Genomic DNA, 17,175 nt, shown 5'->3' on the forward strand with positions numbered 1-17,175 from the left:
ATTAATACAATAGTGAAAGAAACAAAATTAATACAATAGTGTTTATACCTCGAATCATTTTAGATACGGGAGAACATTCTACATTACCATTTGTTTTGTATAGAAGACAATTCCCAATTGTTTTAGCTTTTGCAATAACTATTAATAAATCACAAGGTCAAAGTTTTGATGAAGTAGGAATATATTTTAATAAAGCATTATTTTCTCATGGTCAATTATATGTTGCTTTATCTCGCGCAAAAAATAAACAAAAAATTTTCGTCGAAACAGAATCAGAAAATAATGAAATTCAAAATATTGTTTGGAAAGAAATATTTTCTTGATTTTTTTATTAATCATTTTATTATATATTTTATATTTTATACATTATATTTTATAATTAAAAAAAAAAAAAAAAATTTGTTACAATTTTTTAGATAATTCAGTAGTTGACGATATTTTCATTATAAAAATGGAATGGATAATGGATAATAACGAAGATTATTCAATAGAAGAAATTAATGATTTAATCGAGGACTACGAAATATTTGAGGCCGGGTATAATAGTTATGTAGAAAATCTTCTTAAGCCTAACGGGATGGAACATTTTTATCAGGCTTTACACCTAAAAATTATTGATATTTACACTGAAAAAACCGATAATATACCAAATTATTATAACGATCTATACAACGTTCCTAATGATTTACATTTGACAACTTTGGGTTGCATTAAATTTTTGAAAAAAAAATATTTTATTACGCCAAACGATGCAATTTTGAATATTATAAATTTGGTGCAATATGTTCTTCAAAATAAGTAACATTTCGGGGTCTTTTAAAAAACAAAATTTTAAAAAGGAGATAAAAATGTTCTATTTATTATTTGTTTACAACTAATTACAAATTTTTTGTTATATAGCAAATTCATAAAGTAAAATATCAATATTGTGCAATTAGTGGATTAGGCCTGTAGTATTAATTTTAATTATAACATTAATATTGCGGGGATACCACAAAAAAAAAACGCGCCGAGTTTTTTACCCCTGTGGTGGTGTGGAAACAAAAACATTTTTATATATAATATACAAAAATTATAAAATATTGTACTTACCATAGTTGCCATTTTTTTCCGATTAAGAAATTGATTAGTTGTGTGGTTTATATAGTCATATGTATATATATTTAATATGAAAAAACATTTTTTTGTTAAAACGCTCAAAAATATGGGAAGAAACCAAAATAACCAAATTAACCATAATAATTTTTGGTTCTTGTACAAAAAACCAAAGTAACCATAATTATCACATTTATGACCCTATTATTTAAATTATTCTTGTACCAAATGAACGAAAGGTCACGTGACGTAATCATGTGATCGTCGCGTGATCGAAAGTTCAAAGTCACGTAATGTTAACGTATAGAAAGGTCAGTCACTTGATGATCGCGTTATGGAAAGGTCAGAGTAACGTGATGATCATGTGATGATCGAAAGAAGTCAAGGATCAAAGTCACCATAATAATCACCACCTGATCAAAAGATCAAGGTGTCGTAATAATCACGTGATCAAAAAGTCAAATTCAAATATTTCGATCGAAAAGTCAAAGGTTCAAATAGTCAACATGGAAAAAGGTTACATGACCTCATTTTGTGATCATCATGTGCCTCTGATCTTTCGATCACGTGGTGATCACGTTATGACGCATCGCATGATTAAATTATTCTTGTACCAAAACGCGCAAGGTTACACTATAATAAAATGTTTAAAATGGCGAAAGGTCACGTGACGTAATCACGTGATCGTCACGTGATCGAAAGGTCATAGTGACATAATCTAAAGGTCTGTCACTTGATGACCACGTTATAGAAAGGTCACATGACATCATCACGTGATGATTACGTAATGACAGAAAAGGTCAAAGTTCAAATGGTCAAAATATCAAAAGTTCACATGACCTTTTGATCACGTGATCATCACGTGATGACGTCATATGACCATTCGACCGAATCACGTGATCATCGCGTGATGACGTCATATGACTATTCGACCGAATCACGTGATCATCGCGTAATGACATCATATGACCATTCGACCGAATCACGTGATCATCGCGTGATGACGTCATGTGACCTTTCGACCGAATCACGTGATCATCACATGATGACGTCATATGACTATTCGACCGAATCACGTGATCATCGCGTAATGACGTCATATGACCATTCGACCGAATGGCGGCGATATTATCTTATAATATAGAGAGAAATGGAATGACACCGTTTCTCCTAATTTGTGAATTTCACGACCCTTTTCCTCTTCTGAATCTTTTTTTTTTTGATACAACTATTCAACATCAACCACATTTTACATTACAAATGAAATAATAAGAAAAGAAAATAACAACCAAATAATATAAAAATAAAAATTGCATCTGGAATTTAAGGAATTACAGAAATGCTACAGGAAACAAGGGTATTATTAACAAAAATAGATGTTATAACAATTATGAAAATTTTTCTCAAAAATGAATTATTGAATAAAAAACGAAATTTCGATACATCATTCCTCACAAAAGATTTAATACAACAATCAAAATTATCAATATTAGGTAGTGGTACATCATTTCACGACTACATTCATTTATTTACAAAAAGAGCATTTCGATTGTTAAAATACATAACATATTATTCTTTTGCATGTAAATATACAAGATTTAATTTTTATTCTAAAAAATTCGAAGTTGGCGAGCGGAGCAAGCAAGGGAGCGCAGCCCCCCTAGTAACGTTATATATAGTTTTAATCGTTAAACAATTTTATTCAAAACCTGTTGTTGAGCATAGAATATAAATAAACAATACCATGGCTAAATACGTGCCGAAAAGTTGTATTTTTTTTAAATTATATTAGCTCTTAAAATTAAGAAAATATGTATGCGAAAAGGTAAAATTATACATATGAGAAACAACTGGAAATGATATTCGACCTTCGATTTAACTCCTACTAGTCCTCTGAAAAGTTGATTGCCTCTTGCGGGAGCGACGTTTTACACATGCGCCATCTGGCGGTTTGCCTTAGCTTACAACAAGACGTGAAGATAAGACAAGAGCGTGAATAGTAACAAAAATTCAATGAAAATTGAACTTGTGTTGAAAAAATGAACTTTTTTATTCCGTGAAATATCTTTTAACTAAATTTTTTCTGTTGATAAAACAAAATATTTTCCTCGATATAACTCATGTTGTGGGTTAGCTCCTAAACACAAGAGATCGTACTTTTCTTCTGGCATCTGGACTATGAAAAGTCATTTGCGTTTGTCATTAAATGATGAGACGGTCGAAATGCATTAGGCTGCAATTTTCTTGTACTTGGTCAATTAAATTTACTTGAAACAAATCATAGACTAATCTTATCGCCTTCCTCGGTTTTTAACGCAAATTATGCATGTGTAAATTCGTGTGTGTGGAATATTTTATATGCATAAGGCACAAGTATACATGTACTCCTCGATCCATGAGCTCTGACTAACAGAGTCTGACTTTTCCTCGGAATCGCGATCTAGGTGTGGTTTAGCTCGCCTCGGCTGAAAAGCCCTCTCCAGCCTGGCGCATTCAAATGTGTAGTAGGCAGCCTTTAAGTTGAGCATCTTAACCGGAACGAAAGTCGTGCAGTGCGCGCTAAAATCCTTGAAATATCTCGGGCTGCAGCTCCAGCAGCATAGAGACTCTCTCGATAGAAAAACCGAAGGAGGAGGAAAAAAAGTTGAGATATACCAAAGCATCTAACACAACCACTCCCAATCGTACGTGTGCGTGATATCCATGCAATGATCTTTTAGGCCCGATCCACGAGCGCGTTGCCTAGGCGTTAGATCGCGAATTGCGATTATCTATCTCGAAAGTGTGTGTATGTATGTGTGTGTATGTATTTGTGGCGCGTGGTTGAAGGGTTTGCACTAGAGCTATCTTTTTTTTCTCTTTCTCACTCTTAGAGTCCTAATGAAAAGTTTGCTATATAATGAAACTATATACTTTATCTCTCCGTGTGTGTACGTCTGTTTTATGGGGTCAAGTCGATTGTTGATTGCGATACTTGCCCGATACGTATGTACAAGTACTCTCATACGTACGTATATGAAGAATTGTTCGGGTGTGCATGTATAAATAAATTTGCTCACCATCGAAGCTTCGAAGGAATTTGTACTTTATTAGACGCAGACTGGAGAAGCTATTAGGCTACTGTTATAATTTACTGCTTAAGTAACTGCTTGAGCCGTGTGAAACTATTTCTTATAATTCAGATGTGCCTGCCAACTTTATGTTTATTGCGTGTAATTTGAAAAAGTGAATTTTTTACTCATTCGCATTCGCGCGACCGTAATGACATTGTTATTGAACATTTAATAAGAATCAATTTGACCATGTTTCACCCAATTGGCGCGTGCGCAGAACCAATTCGACGTGGTGTAGTTTTTTTACCAACAAAAATCAGGCACCTCACTTATCGTCTTTGTTGATGATTCGTACTTTCCAATGCTTGATTGGCTTCGCGCGCGCGCGCGTTATTTTGACTTTCGAAAGTAGAAAATTCTTTTCGAGCCTTTTGCTTTCGTTAAGGTCGCGGTTGGTTGGTAAGTCCATCTCACGGAGAGCTTCAAAAACGAAAAATTGGATTTACCGCTCTCGCCCGCCTTCGTGCGTGCTTGAATCTTTGTGTTGCACAATTCCCATCGCGAATCAAAAAAAGCTTATGTTCTTTTTCTCGTCCAGTCGATCATTCAGTTTATCTTCGTTATACACAGTCTCTCTGCATTAAGATCGATGCTTCTGGATACAAAAAAAAAGAAAATTTGAAAAGTAGTTTTTGTATACGTCCCAATGTAACAGGTTCTCTCTCGCGAAATTGTGGCAAGGTGTATGATGCATATGGACGCAACAGAAACTCGTTTCGAAAAATTACGTCGACGCATTTGCATCGCAATAGCGAAGAACGCCGAGAAAAATGCAAGTGAAACTGCTAATTCGGTGAAAAAAATTCATAAAAATCGCGCATTGTGTTACTGCTCGAGAAGGAGTCGGAGAAAGAGAGTAAACTTCCTCATTGGTATGTGCGGGGTAGTTTTATTGCTTTCTATAAATGCATAGTAGCGCGCCAAAGTTTGTATGTCTTGGGAGAGGGAAAGAGAGGAAGAGAGAGAGAGAGAGAGAGAGAGAGAGAGAGAGAGGAAGAGGGGAGAAAGTAATACGAGAATGAGTACAAAACGATTTACACGCTATAGAATATATAATCGCTGACTCTTCTTTTAGTGAATTATATATGCTGGTCTTTGCCCATCGGGACCATTGACTGAATAAACTTTTTACTCCATTTAACTACCTCCCTCTCTGGTTTACTCTCCGATTGCTACACGAATGCGTACATGCATGCGCACGTGAGAAAACTGCCATTGTTCGTTCATCTTTATAATAAAACATAACGACGAAGCTCGCAGAAATCTCCCACATTCATAAACGCTGGTAATTTCCGCGTTAGGTGTAGGCGCTTCTGTGCATAGTGTGCGTATAATGCACACATGTTGTAGTTGTGTTTTTTTTTTGTACGCACAAGTCACAGAGCTCTAGACTCGCTGCTTTGTGTACATATGCGTGACGATTTATCGCGATCGTGCTTCACACGTTGTACACGCGTTGCAGTGCTACACGCGAGTGCTGTGTTGCGTTAAATTGATGAAGACTATTACGGACGTTTTGTTTGACTAAACGACGACACGTGTCCTCGGTAAATTCTGCACTCGAGATAATACGTAAGAAAAAAAAAAGAAAAAAGTAAAAAAACCGGCATCCCATTCACTTTCCGAAAGTGAATCCGATGCGCGAGAAACTTTGTGAAGTTTGCGACGATATCTAAAGCAGATTAGCGAGTCGCCACCGCACGATCAGGAGAAAAGTGCAACCACCGCAGTACGTAGTGGGTGTGCATATGTGGTTGTACAAACATACGTGTAAATATTCATATATCGTATGCGCATATGCGGCCATGCGTTGAAACGAGAGGAGACGCAACTTGTGCTGCGGTTAAGTACACGCGGTGAAAAAGAAGAAAAAGAGAACGATCGATCGGCGGTGTAATGTATATATAGCGCAATCTCGACCGGTGGGTCTAGTCGGCTCTCCAGCGGAGTATGCTAATTTGCCCGCCCGATGATCCATACGTATATTTTCTGTACGTTCGTACCGTATGCATATGGAAGAGGCAGCCAATGCGTATACATCTATACTTGCAGCTCACCATTCACTTTTCCTAATCATTTTTTTTTTTTTTTTTCATTTATTTTACTCCTTTTTTCCTCCGACTCTCAGTAATATACATAGTCACTTTTCCTTTACGTTGGAGCTCGCGTGCGCGCTTATGCTCGAATTTCCTTGTACATATAAATAACGACAGGTGCTTTCGATTTTCTCTCTCTCTTCTCGCGCGCGCAGTCATAATCTTTCTGAAGCTGCAGAAGCAAAAGAAATGATCTATCATCTTGCTCGCGATGGAATACGAACGATATCGATCCTTACGGGTCTTGTATCTTTGATCGTTCACGCCTCGCAGATCAGAGAAGAAATTGGATTTTTTTTCTTACCCTGCACATACTTACATCAAGCATCAAACTACCGATTTCTATTGTATTAATCGTCGTGATTTACATTTTGTAAACTTGCGAAACAATAATAATATATTCTATAGTCCTGTTGGAAATCTTTATATAATAGCCAAAATCGAATGAGTGAAGCATATAAAAAATTCAATCAATAATTACTGAAAAAAGTCCAAAATTCATATTAATTGAGCAGACGATAAAAATCGGCGTTTTTTGTGACTTTCTAAAGCTAGATAGAGCGGACGCGCTTGACGGCAATTTCCCGAGTGCGCGCGCGATAGCAGCTCGTCGATGCATAATAAACCATGATGGAATTTCGCGATCGGTGGCTGCGGCCTGCCTGTTGTGTTGGTTTTTTGTCAAAACCTCTCAACTGGTTGGTAATAATGTTCGTTGGGGCGTTACAATATTGCCTCATCGCGCCTCGAGTGGATGTACAAATAATCCGCTGCGCGCCTGCATATATACGTTCGCGCGCGAGATGCTGTGGCCAACGAGCGCGCATAGAGCTATGCTATGCGCGAAAGTGACGAGAATATCGCTTTTGTTCGGAGGCCTGCGCGCTCCGCCCCGTCCGCGCTCGCCGCGCGATTCTTTACATTCCGCCGTTTAATTCCATTATGTATCGGGTTTGTATCGCTCGCTCGAGAGCACCCGCGACAAGCTTATGCAAACGCGTGTTGGTCGAGCCGCGATGCAGTTACTTCATATACGTGTGTGCACTTTCATGAAAATTCCACAGATATCAGTACTAGAATGGGTTGCAGGCTGATCCAACCTTTTTTATGGTTTTGTTTAAAAATAGAATTTTGTCCTTTTTTTTAGTTAAGAAGAAGATGTGATTGCCATACGAAAAACAAATTAGGTCTAAATAAAAGTATTTAGACAAAAGTCATATCTCGTTTAACAGTTTAGGTTTATTGAATGACTGAACCTGTGAAGATTGATTTCAGGGATTTCATCGGCAAACTCAAATGGATGTACTTGATCACATGTAAAATAAATGCCTCCAGAGAGATTTGAACTCTCGACCCCTGGTTTACAAGACCAGTGCTCTAACCCCTGAGCTATGGAGGCGAATGACATGGGGACGCGTAAAACTTTCATAAGAACGCCATCTGTAAACGATGGAAAGAGTTACGAACTGTCCGCAGTTGGTATTACCGGCAACTTTTACTTGTTTAACTTGCATGCAAGGATATCCAGGTGTCAGCACTGCACGTAAGAAATACATCAGGATACTCACAGTATTATATCACAGTATTATATAGACATTAGACATATATCCTCAGAGATGGACCAATAAAAATTATATTACATTGCATGCAACATGCTAATTAATTAGTTTGATGCTAATTGAACTACCTTCCATGCAAACAATCAATGCAGATATTATTAAATGTCAAGTTTAAATTTCATTAGTGGTGGGTGCATTTATTCGTTTTCTTTCTTAAAATAAATATCGACACAACAAGTCCGATTCAGTTTCTTTAAAAATGTGTAATACATCCAAACACGTAATAACTTATATTTGACGCTATTTAAAAAAAAATTGTTCTCTAGATCTCAATTATTGACAATCACGTTTTGTACATGACAATAAAAATATTTGTAAATACACCGGGTTTCGATAAATTAACTGAGAAGCTAGCTAGCTAACACTCAATTTATTTTAAAGTTAGGAATTATTTAAAATTATAAATTTTATTGTTGTTATAATTTTAAAGTTTTATTGGAGGTAAATAGGCATAAATAAAAATCATGAAAAAAATTTATTTTATAATACCAGAATTTTTAATGATTGAATTATGAGTTTTCTATACAATATTTATAGATAATAATATTCATTACATCATTATTATAAGTGTCATTATGCTTACGCAATTAGTAAGAATACGCTGACTTTTAGAGGAAAAGAGGTAAAGAGCTATGATGTTAATAACATGTACATGCTTGTGTTTTGGAAATGTGTGCAACGTTGAAATTGCTTACAAATATTTTTTTTTTTTCATAAAGAATCGATATAAAATCATTGAAATAATAGGTGAGAATGAATAAATTGTTATAATATCTTTGTATTATATTATTGTAAAATTTCTTAATCACGATTATTCTCTGTGTTCCTTATGTTGATTAATAATACGGTGCTGATTCATAAAATTTACAACTATTACATAGTTGAATCACGATGAAAACTTGCACCTTATAATTGCGCTACGACAATTAATTGATATGATACTTTTTTCAATCAAATTCGATAACATCTTACGCTTCTATTAATGATTTAAAAGTATTCACATTTTCATTCAGATGATTCTTACACTTTTAATGAAATATTGTTTAATTATAATCATATAATTATTGTAATTGTTATCATAACGTATATTATAGTCATTAATATTAAAAACTACGTAAACTTTTTACAAAAATCGCGGTTTATTTTAACGCATTATTTTAAAACTTTGTACATTCCGGAGACCTTAAAAGATGAATCGATTATTACATAACTAATTTACACGTTCCACTCGTTCGATTTTTATTATTTACTCATTCGATGCTTTGGCTTCAATTGACTAATCTAATTTTGAATAACGAATCGTTTAGCCAATGCAATACTAGTTTGTTTTTTATTCCTGAAGATTGTTGATCCTCGTCTAATTTTTCGTTTAAAATGAACTATAAGATAACTCAGTCGTTTATCAGGAACGATCATTAATTTTTCTTTATTAAACTAATAACTAATAACAATTTTTATATCAATGATAACATACACATCAAACTATACTATGTGTTTAAAGTTTTCGATTCACTCCACGCATTGTCGCAAACAATTTTTCATTGATTCTCACGTGAATTATGTAACATGAAGTAATGAAATTCTGAAAACTTCTTAGATTGGCGATGTGATACAATTTTAAAAAGTTGACCGGTCATCAAAATATCAACAATTTTTCCCCCTCCTATTGTCGGAAAAAAATTCATATAATACATAAATAAAATTACCAATCCGCGTACGGGACAGACGAAGCATAAAATCGCATACTGCTTACATATATTTTATATAATTCTCACAGCATACACATCAACTTATCAGTTAAGTAACAATGATTTGTGTCGAGCACGGTGTCAAGCCTTTTAACATTGGAATCATTTTCACGGCCAAAGAGAAAAAGCAGAATAAAAACGATGCTTTAACTATGTGGACACGCCGAGAACCGGCTCAACCATGTTGTTGTTCAACAGTTCTCGCTTGCCCTCGATCTGCAGATCGAAGCGCTGCGGCGAGGTGGCCTCGGGCGACAGGGCATCCTCGCTGCTGTCGTCGTGGACGATGCTGCTGTCGGCGATCTTGGACGACACCGCGGCGGCGGCTTCGAAGCTCGCGTTGGCGCTGGGTATGTGGGCCGCCTGCTGGTGCGGTGGAGTGAAGTCGTAGGGCTCGTTGCGAGCTCCCCCGCCGGCGCCGCCGTTGTAGGTGACTTTGCCCATGAACGAGCGTATCTCGTCGAAGTAGGCGGACTCGTCGCGCTCGTTCTCGTTGCTGCTCTCGGCCGAGTCGGCCACCGACGCCACCATCGTACCGTCCTCGGCCTCGTGCTTTTTCAGATGCCGATCGAGATTCGTCTGCTGGCCGAAGCATCGCTTGCACGTCTGACACTCGAAGGGCCGCTCCTTGTGATGTATATTTCTCACATGACGCTGCAGGTTGCTCGAGATGCTGAAGCTGCGCTCGCAGAATTTGCACTTGTAGGGCTGTTCGCCCGTGTGGGTGCGCAGATGCCGCGTGAGATTGGCCGAGCGCGGGAAATTCTTGCCGCAGAACTTGCACGAGTATCTGTCGCGCACTCGGTTCTGCGTCACGGCGCTCGAGAAGAGGGCGGGCGGCGGCTGCTGATGATGATGCTGCTGCGGCTGGTGGCGGGCCGCGGCCGCGGCCATCATCGCGTCGGCAGCGAACGAGCCGTAAGCCGAGGCGGCCGTGGGCGCTCTCTGAAGCACGGCGGAGTAATTGGGCCTCGGCGGCGCGCCGAAGCCATTGCCGAAGGGACCTAGAAAAGGCAAGCCACGACCGTACGCCTGCATGGTCTGCAGAGGATTCGTCGCCGCTGAGAAATTGGGAAACTGACTCACCGACTGGTTACGGTACATGTTTTCGAGGAACAGTGGGTGGTGCACGGGTTTCGGATAGACCATGTGCGGCGCCAGCGCTGCCTCGTGATGCGACAGCGTGGGCGGGGTCAGCGTCCTCTCTTGGCTCGGCCGTAGCGGGCTGCTGCTGCTATGTACAGGGGTATTTTTGATATCGGGAGACAGTGTCTTTTCTCGCGACGATCTAGATCTAGCTATCGGCGACTCCGGATCGATCTTTCTCGTCGTGGTCGGTTGGGGCGACGCCGACTTTGCATCGCTGCGTCGTTCTTCTACTTCGGATTCGAAGCTAGTCCTTCTTCTCTTAACTACGTCTTTAACCTCGTACTCTTTATCTTCGTCGTCGTCTTCGTGTTGGTGTTTTTTCGACACGCTGAGATCCAACGGTAGCTCCGTCGGCGAATCGGACGATTCATTTTTCACTTCGGCCTTGACTTCGGCCTTTATTTCGGCCTTTATTCTTGGCTCCTCCTCCTCTTCCGAGCTACGCGAACGCTCGTGCTCGCGCTCGGTCTGGGACGCCGGTGGTCTCGCCGGCGACGGTCTCAAGCTCGAGGTCGCCTCTTCCGCGGCGCTGGGCGACACTTTGCTGGAGACCTGCAGCTCCTGACTGGTTGGCGGAATCATTCGCGGCGGCGTCTGACTATCCTGCTGTCGAGGATCGTCCTCCCGTTTCGGTTCGAGCTTGAGCGGCTGCTGAGTCGTTTCCAAAAATCGTCTGTCCATCGTCGCCGACAGTAAGCCGTCGATCTTGGGTTGAAAGCAGTGCATGGAGTAGTCGCGCAACAAGCTGCTCGATTGATAGTTCATGAAATCAGACGGATAGAAGTGCGGGAAGAGCGACTGTCCTGGATAGAGGAAGGGATTGGTCTGCATGTTGGTGTCGCTCGGTGGCTGCGGCAGCGGCGCCACCCCGGCGGGCTGCTGCTGCGCCGACGGAGGAAGCTGACCCGACTGTTGGTGGTGCTGCTGGTGCTGCTGCTGGGGCGACTGCAGCGAGGGGAAGGTGCCGCAGCACTTCTTGTGCTTGGTGAGGTGCGAGGTCGTCTGGAAGGTGGCGTTGCACTTGTCGCAGACTATCGGGGTCTGGCACTTGGTGTGCATGCGCTTGTGCCGGCAGAGATTCGAGAACTGCGTGTAGGACTTCTTGCAGACCGGACAGATGAACGGCTTGACGCTGCTGTGTATGTGGGCGTGCTGCTTGAGGCCCGAGCTCGTGGCGAAGGTCTTGCCGCACTGCGAGCACGCGTGGCTGCGGGCGCCCACGTGGTGGCTCCGGATGTGGCGCTGGAGATTCGAGGCGTCGGTGAAGACCTGCGGCGAGTCACACGGCTGTTTAGCGAGAGATTGAAAGTACAAGGGTGTAAAGCTCGAGAGTATAGATAGATAGAGGTTTTTTGCGACGCGCGGGGATCGCTCCGACTTACCTTGGTGCAGTTCTCGCAGCAGTACTTGCGCACGTCGCCGTGGGCGACGACTCGGTGCCGAACGAGCAGCGGCAGCCAGGCGTACGCGGCCGGACAGCTCTTGCAGTTGTGCACGCCCGAGGGGTATCGATGCTTCGTGATGAGATGGCTGTTGAGTCTGCAACGATAAAAATCAGATTATATTCTAATTGCATGCACGCTAGCGATATAAATACGTTACGTATTAGCTGCTATGTAGGCAGGGAGGGGTGAGCAATTGTAATTCAGGCGGGGTCGAGGGCGCGAAAGTCATTATTGCCGAAAGAAGACGATGAGCGTCGAACACGCATACGCAGTCGAGCTCGACCGATGAATAACGGCCTGGTGAGCGCGCTATGCACCGAGGGGTTGATAGGTATTATATACGACGAAAATATGCGCGAGACTCGAGAACGATAGTCGAGAAACAATTAACAACAGGTGAATCCTTTGCGCTTCGAAACGAATTGAAATAATTATCGGACCAATAAAGTTTCCATTATTGATACGTTTCTTCGTGTGGTATCTTTTTCTTTTTAAAACAAATGCGCCGAAAGATAAAAGAGTTCTAATTGCTAGTAAATATTATCAAAGCTCTTCAATGTTTAATCAGACAATGAATCTCACTGCAAATATTACAAGCTCAGACAATTGAAATTGATTAAAAATTATGAGTTCAACTTTCGTAGTATCATATATCGACGTTCGTATATTAGTTTATAATTCGGCAACGATAGCAGAGGGTGCAAAAGCCGTTTCGAAACAAGCAATTTATCTAACATATACTAATATCCCCTCGAGAGATGACACCATGGCCTTTTTAGATAGCTCGCCGAAACGTATTGAAGTGACAAATTGCTCAGGTCACTTTTTAATTTTAACTCGAAGAATATTGTACGACGCAAGGAGCGCGTTTAAGAATCGTTTTTTACCCGATCGAATAAAGAAGCACGTGCGTATGTCTGCTCATTCGAAGAAGCATACGCCCGAACTCTTTTTTTCTTTGACTTCGCGAATTTATATTATGCGTTGACAATTATCTTATGCACTACGAATTTAATAATACAAAGATATCTTGCTGGTTTAATTGTGCAAACAATCATTAATTAATGACGTCGACAAAAAGAAATAAATCAGACCGAAAAAAGTCAACTAAACGTAGGATGAAGATAAAAAGTAATACAAACGAAGGGTCAAAGGACACACACACGCACGTGTCACGGACTGCAAATGGCTGGATAATGCAAAACTCACGTGGTTATATCATCGAGATTTCGTGCAGAGATAGGCGTCGCACGAAAAACCCCTTCGATCGTCATCGCGCGCTCGGGGTAGGTAATTAATAATCGACGTTTTTCAGTCTGTCCGCAGAAAAGGGCGTCGTCGCATCGCGTCGTAATATATATCCCTTATTTTTTTTCAAACGTTAATTGAGCACGATTTGAGCGCGGCGCAATCGACGATCTACGATTTGACTTTTTGATCGTGGGGAATTATCATTTCGGGTTGGAAAAAATAATATAGGGGTGAGTTAGTTACCCGAGTGACGCTTTTGGTTCAACAAAACAAAGCCGAGATTTTTTTATCGATTAAAATTTAATAAATCGTACTGAATGATATATCTATAATATTTTTTTCAACTTTTAAGTTATACTCTATTTTGATTATATTTAGGAAGATTCTTTTGATAAAATATTAATTAGATGAGACGTCACGCAAAATTGAAAATTATATGTTAGAAGATACTAATGAGATTATTTTATATGGTTTTGCATTGTTTATCTATATTTATTTATTCATTGTCATACATTGTACCGAAATCATATGTATGAACTTAAAAATATCGGCTTGGAATAGCTAATAAAATAATTTAAAAACAGAAAGAATAAAAAATGCGAAGAAATTGAAATTTCATAATGAAAATTAATTGTAAAAATTGATAAATGAAATACTTACACCTCGATGTCGAAGAATGACTTGTTACACACGGCACACTTTATGACAACTGGTAACTCTAAATCGTCATAACGATCATCATCCGCATGCGACGTACCACTATGTTGAGACGCTGTAACACAATAGATAATTCGTCGTTAAAATTCACTTCAGAACACTGATTCATTTTATAAGAATTTTTGTATGAACCCACACAAAGTAACACTATTTAACAACGATTATATTCTGTTTCAGGTGTACCGCGACCAGGATACTTACTGCTCTAACACTAATCGATTCTAAGAAAAGAAGAAGCTGCACTCGACAAATTCATCCGCTACGCAAGCCAAGAGATCCGGCAGTCGAATGATCACTTTGAAAGCCAGTCCGGTCAAAATATAATCCTCTTTACCCCTCCCCCCGTTACATCGAGAAATAATTATCTTGCGCCGACTCGAGCACTACTCGACCAATCGTTACCCAGAGCCATTCCCTCTCTCTGTCTTTCGCCTATCTCTCTCTGTCTTGCTGCTCTTGAGTTTTGGGTGAAACTATACCATACATGTACGTGTGTGGGCAATGTATGTCCCATCGAGTTGTAGCAGCAGGTCGCTCACGTCGAGGACAGTACAGTATTATACGCGGCGGTGGCGGCAACGGCGCAGGTGGAAGTCGGAAGTCGAGCAACGAGGGATAGTACTTATGCTTCGAAGGGGGTCGTTACTTACGAATCACACCAGCTTATAAAGCACCCACATGTGTATATCGTGCCATCGCGAAGCGCCTTTCGTCTTTCCTACACCTTCCCACATGTGTGAGTGTGTGTGTATACCTGTATAATATATAGTAAGAGGGCATGACGCGCGTATATGATAGCGCGGCACATGTACACATACACATACACACACAGGTAAACGCACATCGCGTGCGGCTTCGCCCGTGCGACGGCTGCCACCCGACCACTTGAATTACTGCCTTAGGAATAACAATCGTGCGAAAGTTCGTTTGGCTTTTCGACTGTTTGACTCTCTTTAGCGATGCTATAACACGTTGGCGTGTTTGTTTTAATCGCAACAGTCAACTGTCTTTTTCATGCTACTTATATTGATGAGATTCGATTAGTAACAAATTTCATCGGGAAGAGTAGTCCCCATCTTTGAAAGAATAAAACTAATTAATTTCTGATAAGCTTTGGTTTGCAACACTTGTTTCAAAAAGCAGAATATCAATCGGATCGCAATGGGTGATTTGTAAAAACCAGTGACCGGAAACAATCAAACAGTCAAAAAAATTCATATACGTTAGAAAAATCGTTTAAACAAGAACAAAAAACGAACTCTCGCTTCGACGTCGAATTAACTATCTACCCGGGGACGCGCGCGCGCAACAACAAACAACTCGGAGGGAGGAAGTGCGCTCGTGCGGTCGTTTCCGATCTTTGCGCCTTTTCTCCAACGGTTATTTAAATCTCCCGGCACTTGCACACTTGGCGCGCCGACGACGTTGCCCGCGATCGCTGCTACCCTCTCTATATATTTAGCCATATGGTGGATACTTATACGGCCGAGTCGTGTCGTGCACACGTATACCCCCAACGAATCGTTCATGGGAACCGACCACCAAGCGGAGTCTTGACTTTTAACCCCCCCTCTCCCCTCACTTACTCTCTTGTACATACACGTTGCGCGTCAAGACCGAAAACCACGACGACTGCGCGCACACATTTATTTTTAATGATGCCATCATTAGGTTCGCTGTTACCTTTCTTCCTTTTTTATTTTCCCGGACAATGGGATGTCGAATATGATCGACTTCTCTTGCATCGAGTCTCTGCCTGTGCTCACTAATAAATCTCATTCATTCTTTCAATTGTACTTTCTATGATTTGAACAAGCATTAACCCAATTCGGAATGACTAGGAGTTTTACTAAGCTTCGTACAGTCGATGTCGTTATCGTATCATCGTCAGATGAGGGACGTATACAGCGGTAATGATGCACAATGTTATGTTAATTTCACAGATCGATCTCGAAGACCAGAGCGGACAAGTAAGATAAGTATGTGTGCATATGCTACGCGCGATGTGTATGAAAATGCGTGCGAGTTATAGCGATCGAGCTATGCGAAGTATACAGAAAGTCAACAGGTGGGATCCACTTCTAGACACCCCCTGCAGCGGCGACGCGGCGCGGCACACACTTGGGCGTACTGTGTGCGCCGCTCCACGTATAGGGCCAAGTCGACGACGTCCCCATCGGTGAGGGTACATTCGCATGGGAAAAAGTAACAGAAATTAATAGCGGTGTATAGGCTCGCAAGTATATGCCCGCGCACTTCAGGTGCAATTTAAGTTGCTTTTTGCCGTCGTCTTTTTACATTATGCGTACTATATGATGCGTAATGGTGCACCTTCGTCAAATGTATAATTGTATGTATGTGTTTGTGTGCTAGGACAAACGAAGCAAGGCGTGCGACATGTGTTCGATGCGAGCGAGCGTAATAACGATGTCTCCTTTTTGACTCTTAATTAGAATAGAAAAAAAGGAGAGAATGCGAACAGTCCGAACGTGAGAAATTTCGTTGTGATTGCGTTCGTAGTACGCACATCGCGCGTTTATACTATTTCGAATGCTTGCTACGTTATACGTATATAATACGAGATTCGTATTTATTAACGCGAGCGCGTAAACCCGTACAATGCACACACATACGCACATCGCGAAATGAAATCGTTTTGCACGACGACGAGAAGGATGAAAAATGTGCAACATAAATCTCCTAATAAACACGCCTGGATATAATAAAGCGTCGTATTGTGTGCGTCTGCCTGAATGTGTGTACAGATGACACGACGCGGCAAAGGCGGCGGCGGTGCACGCGCGTGCGTGCATATAAGCGAGGCTAAACGCCAAATAGTCGTGTCATTAGACGCCGTTTCGCCGATGAATCAGATGGGGTTACAACAACAACGAGTTGTATTTCTCTGTCTCTCTATAGCTAACTCGCTGCTCGCACACACC

The 17,175-nt window shown here is 40.7% G+C and overlaps 1 protein-coding gene and 1 non-coding gene across 5 annotated transcripts in view; both read right to left on the bottom strand.

Moving 5' to 3' along the window:
• Positions 1–7,630: 7,630 nt before the first annotated feature.
• Trnat-ugu lies at positions 7,631–7,703 on the bottom strand. Its single transcript has one exon. It is a non-coding gene; the product is annotated as a tRNA-Thr (tRNA).
• Positions 7,704–9,019: 1,316 nt separating this feature from the next.
• Positions 9,020–17,175, bottom strand: part of LOC106658245 (transcription factor hamlet-like) — a 62,698-nt gene continuing 54,542 nt past the window's right edge. For 3 of the 4 annotated variants that reach the window (XM_023459758.1, XM_014380103.2, XM_023459757.1), the window contains exons 6-8: positions 14,177–14,288; positions 12,203–12,359; positions 9,020–12,107 (exon numbers count right to left, since the gene is read on the bottom strand). In XM_023459758.1, the coding sequence (XP_023315526.1) occupies positions 9,822–12,107; positions 12,203–12,359; positions 14,177–14,288 (2,555 nt within the window). In that variant the 3' untranslated portion in view covers positions 9,020–9,821. The remainder of the gene's footprint in view (positions 12,108–12,202; positions 12,360–14,176; positions 14,289–17,175) is intronic. The other variant, XM_014380104.2, reaches the window with a different exon arrangement.

The sequence above is a fragment of the Trichogramma pretiosum genome, unplaced genomic scaffold (assembly GCF_000599845.2).
Source record: "Trichogramma pretiosum strain Unisexual culture from Peru unplaced genomic scaffold, Tpre_2.0 scaffold104, whole genome shotgun sequence".
NCBI lineage: Eukaryota > Metazoa > Arthropoda > Insecta > Hymenoptera > Trichogrammatidae > Trichogramma > Trichogramma pretiosum.